At 37.3% G+C, this 12,671-nt stretch overlaps 2 protein-coding genes across 3 annotated transcripts in view; one reads left to right on the top strand and one right to left on the bottom strand.

The window, feature by feature from the left end:
- The window catches only part of slco5a1a (solute carrier organic anion transporter family member 5A1a), a 28,114-nt gene extending 17,131 nt beyond the window's left edge, over positions 1-10,983 (top strand). For both annotated transcript variants that reach the window (XM_073920376.1, NM_001353348.1), the window contains 3 exon segments: positions 5,143-5,378; positions 5,977-6,041; positions 7,792-10,983. In XM_073920376.1, coding sequence (XP_073776477.1) covers positions 5,143-5,378; positions 5,977-6,041; positions 7,792-8,249 — 759 coding nt within the window. In that variant the 3' untranslated portion in view covers positions 8,250-10,983.
- LOC141379224 (uncharacterized) lies at positions 2,647-3,863 on the bottom strand. Its single transcript, XM_073932908.1, has 3 exons — positions 3,856-3,863; positions 3,087-3,617; positions 2,647-2,906 (listed from the first exon to the last, which is right to left on the bottom strand). The coding sequence occupies exons 1-3, from the start codon at positions 3,861-3,863 to the stop codon at positions 2,738-2,740; spliced, it is 708 nt and encodes a 235-aa protein (XP_073789009.1). The 3' UTR covers positions 2,647-2,737.
- Positions 10,984-12,671: the final 1,688 nt, after the last annotated feature.

The following is a 12,671-nucleotide window of genomic DNA, read 5'->3' as shown; positions in this document are numbered from 1 at the left end:
GCAAAGCGTCTCTGCAAGAGCAGAGGTGCAGTGGTACTCAGTATTAGAGCCTCACACGGAAATACTAAGTACTATTAGCAGTGATATTTAGAGATGAAAGTGAAAAAGGGGCTCAGCTAGAGCGTCACTGCAGTTGCAGTGATGTTAATGGGGTGTATAGTTAAGTGGAGCACCTAAACAGTCGATATTAGTAAGTTTTGAGTGCTCCCGCAGGGACGTTAAATACTGCCTTTAGTGATATGTAAAGATGAAGGTGAATAAGGCATATGCTAGAGGGTCACTGCGGTAGCAGTGGTGCTTTGGGTGTGCAACTCTGCGGAGCATTTCTGCGGCTGCAGTGGTGTAGTGGGCCAGTATGGAGGCAACTTGTGCTCCCGCAGAAGCATTTACTGCTGTATTAGTGCGGGGAGTGCAACGATAGTGGTATTTAGAAAATTTGTAAGTGTATGCAAGCTCATTTAGAACGTTCCTTTTGTAGCAACTGAAACTCAAGACAACCCCTGAATTGGTCGGAGCTGTGGTGAATGAAAGTGAATAGAAGTATAGGATAGTTTAAATTTGGAGAGAAAAAGTTAAAGCTAGAAAAACAGGGAAGGGTAGTGAAGGAGCTCCTATGTTAAATAGGAAGGGAAATAGGAAGGAAATGACAGAGTCATACTTCATACCCAATAATGCATGATGGTGGAAGTTGGCTGGAGAGGATCGGCTGGGCTTCCCCGAGGTGGTATTGCTCTTCTGTGGTGTAAAAATGCTAAGAGGTTTAGAACCAGGGCCCGAGTGGGACACCTTTTCAGCTCTGGAGTTTCAAGCCTCAGACCAGCCCACCTCAGTTCACGACTGACTATATTAAAATAAGTAAATAAATATTTCCAAATCAGTTTCTAATAGCACTATCATGTCTTTTTTTTTTTTTTTTTTTTTGAGAAAACAGCTGCTTTAGAACTTCAAATGTTCTACAACCCTAACAGTATTATATGTCTTATCAAAAAAATGAAAACACTAAATTACTCTAGCAAGGATCGAACCCAGGTCCGCAGCGTCTTAACCTAACGTGCCAACCACTCGACCACAACAAAAGAGAAAAGTTGTGGTAAAATAATGAATAAAAAGCTGTGGTCAAGTAAATGAATTAAAAAAGTGTCACTGCTGAGAGCAACAGATTCTGGAGCTAGGGACACCGGCCCTCGCGGCCAAAAAAAAAACAGACCGGCCCACCGGGAATTCTCCCGGTCCTCCCGATTAGCCAATCCGGGCCTGTTTAGAACAGGTGTGTGGGGGAACGGATATCATCCTGCATCCCTTCATCCTGCAAAGATAGATCAGATATGGTTAGGTGTATCGTTGGATTGAAATGTCATACTTAGTTCAGAAGACTTAAATTAAAAAGGCTAGTGTGAATATGGCATCGAGGGTGTGGGCTATGTGAGTGGAAAAGTGTCATTTGCAAAGAGTGTAAATGTATTTAGAAATGGATGTGGAGTGTAATAGGTTGGATGAGGGTCAGCTTCTGCAACCAGCTGACATGATCTCTGAAATGAGAAAAACAAGAGAGAATCAGAAATGACATTACAACATGGTACATGTATGGCAAACACAATGAATTATTTTAGCTGATAACCATGCGGGGCGTCTTAATAAGAGCATGGGCAACTAAGTGTGGAAGTGCCTTTGTTAATGCATGGTACGAAGCCTCATTGTCGCAACGAGCAAAGATAGTAGAGGTAGGCATTTGTCCCTCCTAAGGATGGCATATTAAATGGGAAATCTGCTCGTCTAGTGATCCTGATGTACCTCTTGAAGACAGGGTAGGTGGAATTATAGTGGAGTTTAAACCCCTTGGTTTGTATCTAACGCAGAGTCAATTGATGAAACATCAGACATGTCAGAAATGTCCTCTTCTCATTCGTGGAAGTCAAAGCGGGAAGTTTGTTTCTTTGCTGTTTTCACATCTAACCAACTTGCCATTATAAGCTTATGGCTTATAAGTGTATGGACATGAGTCACTGGGGCATATTACGATTGGACTTCTATGCCTAATGCGTTGAATGTTTTTCAGTAGCAGAGTAAACTTTTTAGAAGTTAAACTGCTATCAGATGTGGCAGTTTTTTTTTTTTTTTTTTAATTTATTTTATTTATTTATATATTTTTATTTTTTATTTATTTTATTTATTTATTTATTTATTTATTTATTTATTTATTTTTTTTTATACATTTTATAATTATTTATTTTCTTTATTATTTATTTATTAATTTATGTATTTATTTATTTATCATCTGCCAACATCAAACCCTGAACTTAAAATTAATGTCACCATTTAGTAGTAATTGTGTAAATGTAATGATAATCATTCATGAGCTTGTCATGAGAGAGGGTGGGACCATCTCAAATTTTTGAGAGTTCATTGGATGGTGACGCTTCTCCTTTCAGCTATTGGCTCGAAGGAGTGTCAATCAAAGTTGCAGAAAAAGGCTGGCGGCCATTTTGTTTGCCAGAGAACTAGTGTTATGATTGGAGACGCTACTCTATTGAATGCACCACAGCGACTAGTTTGGAGGATTAACATGGATGTTTATCAAAGTATGCATAAGTTGTGGACTGATGTTTTAAGGATTGGATTGTCTACAACCTTGATTGAGAGGTGAGTCATTCTATTCACGCTAGAATCATCCTTTAAAGATGGATGTTTAATCTTAGTTGTAGTTTGTGAGGCTTCCCCTTAAAAAGTGTCATGTATGTTACCGCTGGTGCACCCCTAGAAGAGAGTTCAGCTTGAATCGCAGGCATCGAGAGTTTAGGCAAAGTTCATGGATGGTGATCGAGTTTTTACTGTGATCTTGTTGGAGAATTGGGTTGAAGACACAGAGATTGCATTGTGTGAGGCAATTGAAGTAGAAGGTTGAGAAGGTGTAGTTGGATAAGTTGGTGTAGCTGGAGAAGTTGATGTAGTTGGATAAGTTGGTGTAGCTGGAGAAGTTGATGTAGCTGGAGAAGTTGTTGGATAAGTTGATGTAGCTGGAGAAGTTGTTGGATAAGTTGATGTAGCTGGAGAAGTTGTTGTTGGAGAAGTTGATGTAGCTGGAGAAGTTGTTGTTGTTGGAGAAGTTGATGTAGCTGGAGAAGTTGATGTTGTTGGAGAAGTTGATGTAGCTGGAGAAGTTGTTGGATAAGTTGATGTAGCTGGAGAAGTTGTTGTTGGAGAAGTTGATGTAGCTGGAGAAGTTGTTGTTGTTGGAGAAGTTGATGTAGCTGGAGAAGTTGATGTTGTTGGAGAAGTTGATGTAGCTGGAGAAGTTGATGTTGTTGGAGAAGTTGATGTAGCTGGAGAAGTTGATGTAGCTGGAGAAGTTGATGTAGCTGGAGAAGTTGATGTAGCTGGAGAAGTTGTTGTTGTTGTTGGAGAAGTTGATGTAGCTGGAGAAGTTGTTGTTGTTGGAGAAGTTGATGTAGCTGGAGAAGTTGATGTTGTTGCTGGAGAAGTTGTAGCTGGAGAAGTTGATGCAGTAGCAGTAGCAGTAGCAGTAGCAGTAGCAGTAGCAGTAGCAGTAGCAGTAGCAGTAGCAGTAGCAGTAGCAGTAGCAGTAGCAGTAGCAGTAGCAGTAGCAGTAGCAGTGTATTCTTCAAATCGAAGATGACTGTAGTGAGAAAACCCTGGCTCTTTATAGTGGTTAGGAATGGCCTGATTGGTGGATCAAGCATGCTAATGCAGGACCAGCCATGTTCAATCATAATCACGTGCTCCTCTCGAAATTAGTTTATGAATAAACTTCACTTAGAAATATCTGGTCCAAGTGGACTGATTACATCAGATTACTCAATCTAATCTCCATAGACAAGCTGTAAACAAATGTCAAACTTCTCCATCTGAGATGAGACCTTTTATTAATAATTACATTTTAAATAAGTGGCAGGAGGAGTGGGATACTCTGAAAAACAATAAATTACACGAAATCCAGCCTGAAATTACACACAGAGGTATAAGACATTTTAAGAAACGAGCTGATCAAGTAATTTTTACCAGATGTCGTATTGGACATACAAGATTAACACATAACTTTTTACTCAAAGATGAAGACCCTACCCAATGTTTACACTGTAAAACCCCATGGACTGTAAAACACATTTTACTGGACTGCCCTGCTTTTAATGACTCCAGACAGACTTTTTATGATGAGAACTCTCTTGAGGACATTTTTAACAAAGTGACTCCAGAAAAAGTATTAGAATTTTTAACATGTATTAAGCAGAAAAATCTTATTTAAACTGTATATTCAATTATTTATTTTTTACTGTTGATGTTTGTTAATTACTGAAACGCTCTTGCCATGAAAATAGCCTTAGTAGCTGACATGGCAGTAAACTAATAAACTAATCTTCATAGAAATATAAAAAAATTACTATCTAATTCCCATCCACAGAACAAACAGTTTTTAATTTAAAACCCATTGCACTCCCCCTCTTAATCCTCTCTTCAGATTAGGAATTTACAGTTGATTATAACCGGAAGTTGAGTGAGTAAAGATTTGACCCTCTCTGGCCTATGTATGTTTAGTATTGATATTATTTGTTATCATTTTATTGTTACTGTTATTTTTATTTATTTTATTTGATAAAACTTTTCTTTATTTTTATTGTGTTCGGTTATTTTATAATTTGTAAAAAAGATAAATGTTTAGCGATGGGAAATGTAAACTCTCCTAAGTGGAATCATTGTACTGTATTTATAGCTTCTATAAATAAATAATAAAAAACAGAAAATATAAATCCAAGACATGACGAAACAACAAAAATATGATCATCATTAATCATCTGAAAAGTCTTGCATCTGTTTTAGCTGATCTATAAAAAGGCCTGATGTCACCTGTTTACAGATTGATGAATTAATAAGCTGTTGTTTTCGTGTATGTGTGCATGGTGGGTGAATTACTTCAAAAAGTAATGAAATAGTAATTACATTGTTAAAATTTGAAAAGTCATTTAATTTAATTACTTGACTCAATATTGCTTAAATCAGACAAGGCATTTTAGCTCTATTTTAAATTTTTTATACTTAAGCATTTTAATAATAAATAAAACGTTAATTGTTTACAAAGTATTATGCAATATGATTGACATTTCTCCTGTTTTTTTTTCTCCCGGGCAGATTAGAAACTATTCGGACTGCGCATGCGTTCAGAGTCGTCAGGTGATCACGCCGTCAGGAGGAAACCACGAGCTGCAGCTGGTGATCGTCAAGACGTACCTAAACGAGAACGGCTTCGCTCTGGCGGGAAAGTGTGAACGCACCTGTGGGACCCTCATCACCTTCCTCATCTTCCTCTTCATCGTCACGCTCATCACCGCCTGCGCTCAGCCCTCCGTCATTATTGTTACGCTCAGGTCTGCTCTCTGCACCTCCTCACACAGTATTATTATTGTCATCATCTGGGACACATTTGGGTCAGGATTCCCACGCTTCTAGAAAATACTTGAATTTCAGACATGAATTCAAGCCCAGAAAAGTGCTCAATAACAAACACAGCTTCTTGAAAGTGCTTGAATTGAAAGTTTAGGGTGTTATTTCAACAATTGTACTGTGCTGCTGTCAAAAACTGACAAAAAAAATGAGAAATGTTTAATTAAAAAAAAACTTTTTATCTTGTACTAAATCTATGACAATGCACATTTTATCATTATTTGAGAAACCCATTCAACATATTTTATTAAAGTATTTTTTTTAAGCATGACTGTTTAAAACGGTCAACATTTTTAAAAGTGATCTTCAAATCATCATTACTATGACAGTTTTAATGTAAATATTATGTGCACAAGATATGTAAAGTACAGGAATTACTTTTATGGTGCTAAATATGCGGATGGTGTGAATTACAAAGGAGCCTAATTTATAATGAATACTGATTTAAAAAAATCTTTGAATCTGATGTCTATGAATTTTCACTATATTTCCACTCACCTGTTTCTTTTAATTCCGGCTCAGGTCAGTGGATGAAGAGGACAGGCCGTTTGCTCTGGGAATGCAGTTTGTTCTTCTCAGGACTCTTGGTAGGATTGGGTGGATTTTATTCAATTCTTCTTGGTCTGTCCACTAAGGTTGTGCAATATATTGAATATGCAAACTGAGCTTTATGTCAAAGTGGTTTTTGTTTGTGAATAACTTTTACCTGAATACCAATGAGCTGGATTTACTAAAAAAAAGCTCCCTTTTTATAATAAAACACCATTTGTTTTTGCAGCTGAGCTTACTGCATATGCATTAGTAGGAGATTCACTTTCAGACGTTACATTTATGGTAGGAGTGTGTTTAGATGAATCATGCAAATGAAAGTTTGCTGCAGTCAGTTCACTGGTCCTGGTGCACTTATATTTATATTTTTAAATCATTAACAGTGCTTGTTTGCAATGTGATTTTATATATTTAAATAGCCTGTAAATGTTTTGTTTTATTTAGATATATATATATATATATATATTTTTTTTTTTTTACTATTATTCAATTGTATTTTTTTGTTTTTGTTTTTCCATGAATAAAGGTATAAATTTCTGAATAAAAATATTTTATTTTTTTTTACTTTTTGGTTTTTGTTTTATTTATTTATTTTTATCATTTTTTGTTTTATTTATTTCCATGAATAAATGTATAAATTAATAAATATAAATGTTTTTATTTAATTTTTGTTTTGTTTTATCTAGTTTTTTTTATTTAATTATTTTATTTTATTTTAAATAAAAATATTATTTGAAATGTATGTTTAGTTATTTATTTATTCATTTTTGTTTTTTATTTAATTTATGTGTTTTATTTAATTTATTTTCATGAATAAAGGTATAAATTTATAAATATAATCGTTTTATTTTTTGTTTTGTTTTAGTTAGTTTTCATTGTTTATTTAATTCTTTTTATTCGTTTTATTTTGCATTAAAAATTATATTCAAATTTTTGTTAAATTTAATTTAGTTAAATTAATTTAGAATAAATACCTTTATTCATAATCCATGAATAAAGGTATACATTTAGAATGATAGATGTTTTATTTTGTTTTATTTTTTTTTGTTTTATTTATTTTTCTATTGTTGTTATTTAATTTTTTGTGACTAAATGTATAAATTAGTAAATATAAATGTTTTTTGTTTTGTTTTATTTAGTTTTCTTGTTTTAATTATTTTGCAATCATTTATTTATGTTGTTCATTGTTTAATTTAGTTTTGTTTTTTTGTATTTTATTTTCCATGAATAAATGTATAAATTAATAAATATAATTCTTTTTAAATCTTTTTGTTTTATTTATTTGTTTATTTTTGTTTGTTTTATTTTGTTTTCTTGTTTTATTTAATTATTTTGTTTTATTTTGTATTTAATTTTTTTATATTTTTATATTTAATGTTTTTTTATTGTATAAATTAATAAATAGCCTGTAAATGTTTACTTTTTTTTACGTTTAGTTTAGTCTATTGGCAAAGTGGCAAACAGTAAATACTTTAACTGGACGGGTTTATAAAATATTTTAAACACTTATGATAGGCCAATAAACCAATAAAAGCATGCAACTATCATGAACTATCATTATGCTTTGGGCTGCCCTGTATGTTTCCATAACAAATAAATTGTTTACTGACGATTACATGCACATTTCCGACATTTTATTACTCAATATCTTTATAATGTTGTACCTCAAATGAAAAGGAAATGCATAATAATTTAGGCATTAATTAGTCAGCCCGTGAACTCTCACTCTCAAATGCTTGGATAGTCATAATATGGGCTAATAAATTCTCTCTTTCTCTGTCTCCGCAGCCTACATCCCCACTCCTATCTATTTTGGAGCTGTGATTGACACCACCTGTATGCTGTGGCAGCAGGACTGTGGTTTCCATGGGTCCTGCTGGGAGTACGATGTCACTTCCCTCCGCTTCGTCTACTTTGGTCTAGCGGCGAGCTTGAAGTTCCTGGGCTTCCTGTTCATCTTCCTCACTTGGTATTCCCTGAAGCGTCGCGAGGAGCAGACGCACACACACACGCACCAGCACACACTTTCCACGCTGGACACAGTAAGCCATCTCATCTGCCACGCTGGAGGCCACAAAGGCCACGCTCGCACCCGCTCATGTCCCGTCTTCCTGCCACGGCCATTTGAACACTCCCACAATGCAGGGCCACCAGGACATGCTCTGAGCCGTGGCAACAGCTGCCCTGGCAACGGCCTGAAAGCAATAACTCCGCCCATACGCTCTCTGGAGAAAGTGGCCGTGTGATGGTTTGCCGCCACACACTCTCGTACGCTCATACACATGCATGCCGACATTGTACAATTATGAGGGACGATTATTATGTAAACAGACCACACCGCTTAAAGCCAATGCCGGTGCCTTTTTAAAACGCATACACACACGATTCAGACACATTATGGCAGGATTATCGCGAAGCACTGATTAGTAATAAAACTTTTTTTTTTTACACAATACCTCAGCAGGACGAATACCTCTAATTATCGTCACACAAATAAAGACACACACACACACACTAGAACATATTTAACATAGTCGCCACATACAGTTACCTATAGTGTTATTGTTCATATACTTTTCTGCTTCTCCTGTCCAGCAGATTCATGAACATTTGCCTCATCCATTCAACCATTCATGTGTCAACAGTGAAGGGAAAGAGACTGCAAATGTTACTATGCAAACTCCTCCCACAGCACTGATCCCTTGTGAATTATATTAGCCTCTGTTACACTTCAAGCCCCTCCCACAATTAGATTTATTCACCACACCTTGTCTGAAAACTCCTCTCACAGCACTTACTCCTGAATTACTTTAGCCCCTCTCAAACTTTAAGCCCTTCCTCTTTATTACATAGACTGGCCACACCCATTCCGCAAGCTCCTCCCACAGCACTGTCTCTTTCTGAATTACTTTAGCACCTCCCAAACTTTAAGCCCTGCCCCTTTAATTACATAAACTGGCCACAACCAGTCTGCAGGCTGCTCTCACAGCACTGACTCCCTCTGATTTATATTAGCCCCTCCTACATTTTAAACCCCTCTCCTAAATCACATTTATTCACCCCACCCAGTCTGTAAACTCCTCCCACATCACTGTCTCCTGAATTACTTTAGCCCCTCCCAAACTTTAAGCCCTGCCCCTCAATTACATATACTGGCCACGTCCAGTTTGCTGGCTCCTCTTACAGCACTGATTCCTTCTGAACCATATTAGACCCTCCTACACATCAAGCCCCTCCCCTAAATCACATTTATTCACCACACCCAGACTGCAAACTCCTCCTACAGCACTGTCTCCTGAATTACTTTAGCCCCTCCCAAACTTTAATTCCTTCCCTTACATAGTCTGGCCACAACCATCCTGCAAGATAATCCCACTGTACTGATTCCTTCTGAATTATATTAGCTCTTCCTACACGTCAAGCCCCTCCCCTAAATCACATTTATTCACCACACCCAGACTGCAAACTCCTCTCGTAGCACTTACGCTTTTTTAATTACTTTAACCCCTCCTAAAATTTAAGCACTTTTCCTAAATTACATAAACTGGCCACAAACAGTCTGCAGGCTCCTCTTACAGCACTTATTCCTCCTGAACCATATTAGCCCCTCCTACACGTCAAGACCCTCCCTTAAGTCACATTTACTCACCGCACTCAGTCTGCAAACTCCTCCTGCAGCGCTGTCTCCTTCTGAATTACTTTAGCCCCTCCCAAACTTTAAGCCCTTCCCCTAAATTACATATACTGGCCACACCCAGGCTGTAAACTCCTCCCACAGCACTTTATTTTCCTGAATTGCATTAGCTCCTCCCACTCTTCAAGCTCCTCCCCTAAATGGCTTATATTTACCACACCCAGGCTTTAAATTTCTTCCACAACAGTGACCTCCCCTGAATTGCATTAGCCCATAAGAAACTTTAATTAACGCCCCAAATTACATTCATTGACCAATCCCGTTGTTAACTCCTCCCACAACAGACTTCTCCTGAATTCTGAAATGTCAAGCCACTCCTTTACATGACAAATACTGGCCACACCCAGGCCGTGAACTCCTCTTACAGCACTTTACCTGAATTGCATTAGCCCCTCCCCTAAATGGCATATTTACTACACCCAGGCTTTAAACTCCTCCCACAACAGTGACTCCTCCTGAATTGCAGTAGCCACACACACTTTAAGCTATATGCCTAAATAATATATGCACATCACCCAGGCTCCACCCACAACGGTCTCCTCCTGAATCCCATTAGCCCCTCCCAAACTTTAGGCCACTCCCCTAAATGACATTGGACACACCCAGGCTGAGTACAATTCATCTCAAACAGTGTGGATTGATTCCTCCCGAACTTCAAACTCCACCATTTGGACTCCACCTTGTTTCATTTCTTTTCTCTCGAGTGGTGCGTTAAATGTTTAGACTTCTAGTCTTACGATGACGGTGTGTTTTTGCAACAGTTGGCTGTTCAGCTTTCTGCGTCCCTTCATAACTTTTGTGGATCATATCAGTATTCAGAAGAGTTCGCTCTGTCAGTGTTGACTGTATTTTGGTGGTCATCTCAATAAATGACACGCACAAACACAACAAGTATCTAGGAGACGCATCATCTCATGTTCACCCACATCATGTACTCTTGAAAACATGCTCTCACACCCCTGTGGAAGGTGTTGTGTTTGCTCTGAAGTTGAGCCAGTGTTAGTGGTGTTGATGGACACATGAAGACCGCAGGATTTACACACCAGTGCTGAACTACTGCTGAGGAAACACTGTTTCATATTCCTCTTCTCTCTTTTTCCCCCTCCCTATGTTACTGTGCTCTGTTAGCAAACAGACGACACGTCAATATGATTATTTATTTAAAGTTACTTGAAGGTTTTGTTCAATCGGGGCAAACCTGGAGAAATTCTTTATTAACTGTTTTGTTTAACTTGTACAAAGGATTTGTGTCAATAAAATAAAATGATTTTGATTGTGTACTGCGATTATGGGTGCTTCTGAATGTTCTTTTTGCAGGATTGGGATTGAATACAACTGAAGTGCAGTGATTTTGTGTTCGTTTAGCTGAATAAAAAAAAAAAAAACGCTTTACATCATTTCATGCAGGCGTCATGGTGGCTCAGTGGTTAGCACTGTCGCCTCACAGTAAGAAGGTGGCTGGTTAGATTCTCAGCTGGGCCAGCTAGCATTTCTGTAGCATGTTCTCCCCGTGTTGGCAATGGTTTCCTCCGGGTGCTCCGGTTTCCCCCACAGTCCAAAGACTTGGTGAACTTAATTGGCCATAGTGTATGAGAGTGTGTGTGAATGAGAATGTGTATAGGTGTTTCCCAGTGCTGGGTTGTGGCTGGAAGGGCATATACTGCGTAAAACGTGCTGTAATAGTTGGTGGTTCATTCTGCCGTGGCGACCCCTGATAAATAAGGGACTAAGCTGAAGAAAAATTATTGAATTAATGATTTCATGTGATGCCAAACTGAAGTCTAAATGATGCAGTTTGCAATGCAGAGTCATGCATTCATTTCTTAGCAGAAAATAATGACCATCATGCTTTTTTATGATTTAAATACTCATTCTTAAAACTAGATTTATTTGTTTTCCTTTTTGTGTTTATCCTTTTTAATTTATTAGAATCACTTTTTTTTTTTTGTTTGTTTACATCATGTGTACAGGTTAGAATAACTACCTTTTTACATAAAAATGCTTATTTTAAAAACATTCATTCATTTTCTTTTGGCTTAGTCTCTTTATTCATCAAGGGTCGCCACAGCGGAATGAACCACCAACATATCCCGCATAACTTTTATGTAGCTGATGCTCTTCCAGCCACACCCAGTACTGGGAAACACCCATACACTCTCACATTCACACTCGTACGCTACTGGCAATTTAGTTCATCCAATTCAGCGCATGTCTTTGGAGTGTGGAGGACACCGGAGAACCCGGAGGAAACCCACGTGAACACGGAGAGAACATGCAAACTCCACACAGAAATGGCAACAGACCCAGCCCGGGCTCGAACCAGCGACCTTCTTGCTGTGAGGTGACAGTTTTAACCACTGAGCCACCGTACTGTACCTTTCACAAAACCTTTTGACATTATTTTAGTGTGATTAGAAACATTAAAGCAGATTGCGTACATAAAATTACTTTTGTAAATTTAATTTAACAAGAACACTAAAATATGATTCTCATTTTTGACCACGAAAAACTGTAAAGGTAAGGGGGGCATTACCCCCTCAGAAAGAGTTTGTGCCCCCCAGTTTTTATAAAGGATTGTTCACTCAAACTGAAAATTCTTTCTGTTATTAATTATTAACACCCCCCTCGTTCCAACCTTCAGAACACACATTTAAATATTTTAAAATATATGACATAGCAATTGAATTATGAGAATGGCTATATCATGATGAACAGTGCTTTATAATAACAATAATAATTCCTTACATTTTAATAGCACTTTTCTTGGCACTCAAAGCGCTTTAGGGGGAATCTTCTCATCTACTTTTTCTTTTCTTTTTTTTAATGCAAGAAAGAACATTACAAAGATATAATGTGAACAAAGAGACAAAGAGGGTTACATAAATAGAATTCCAGCAAATTAAACAAGTTTAAACGGTTTACACCAAGAAAGCGTTTTAAATGCAGTGTAATTGTTAGAGTCTTTTAAAGAGTT

The sequence above is a fragment of the Danio rerio genome, chromosome 2, assembly GCF_049306965.1.
Source record: "Danio rerio strain Tuebingen ecotype United States chromosome 2, GRCz12tu, whole genome shotgun sequence".
NCBI classification, from domain to species: Eukaryota; Metazoa; Chordata; class Actinopteri; order Cypriniformes; family Danionidae; genus Danio; species Danio rerio.
The sequence above is the reverse complement of the archived record's forward strand: the minus strand, read 5'-3'. Positions and strand labels throughout refer to the sequence as shown.

Coding starts and splice junctions, on each gene's coding strand:
- LOC141379224 (XM_073932908.1), bottom strand. Junction 2,907..3,086: donor AACTTCTCCAACAACAACAA/CTTCTCCAGCTA, acceptor ATCCAACTACAC/CTTCTCAACCTTCTACTTCA.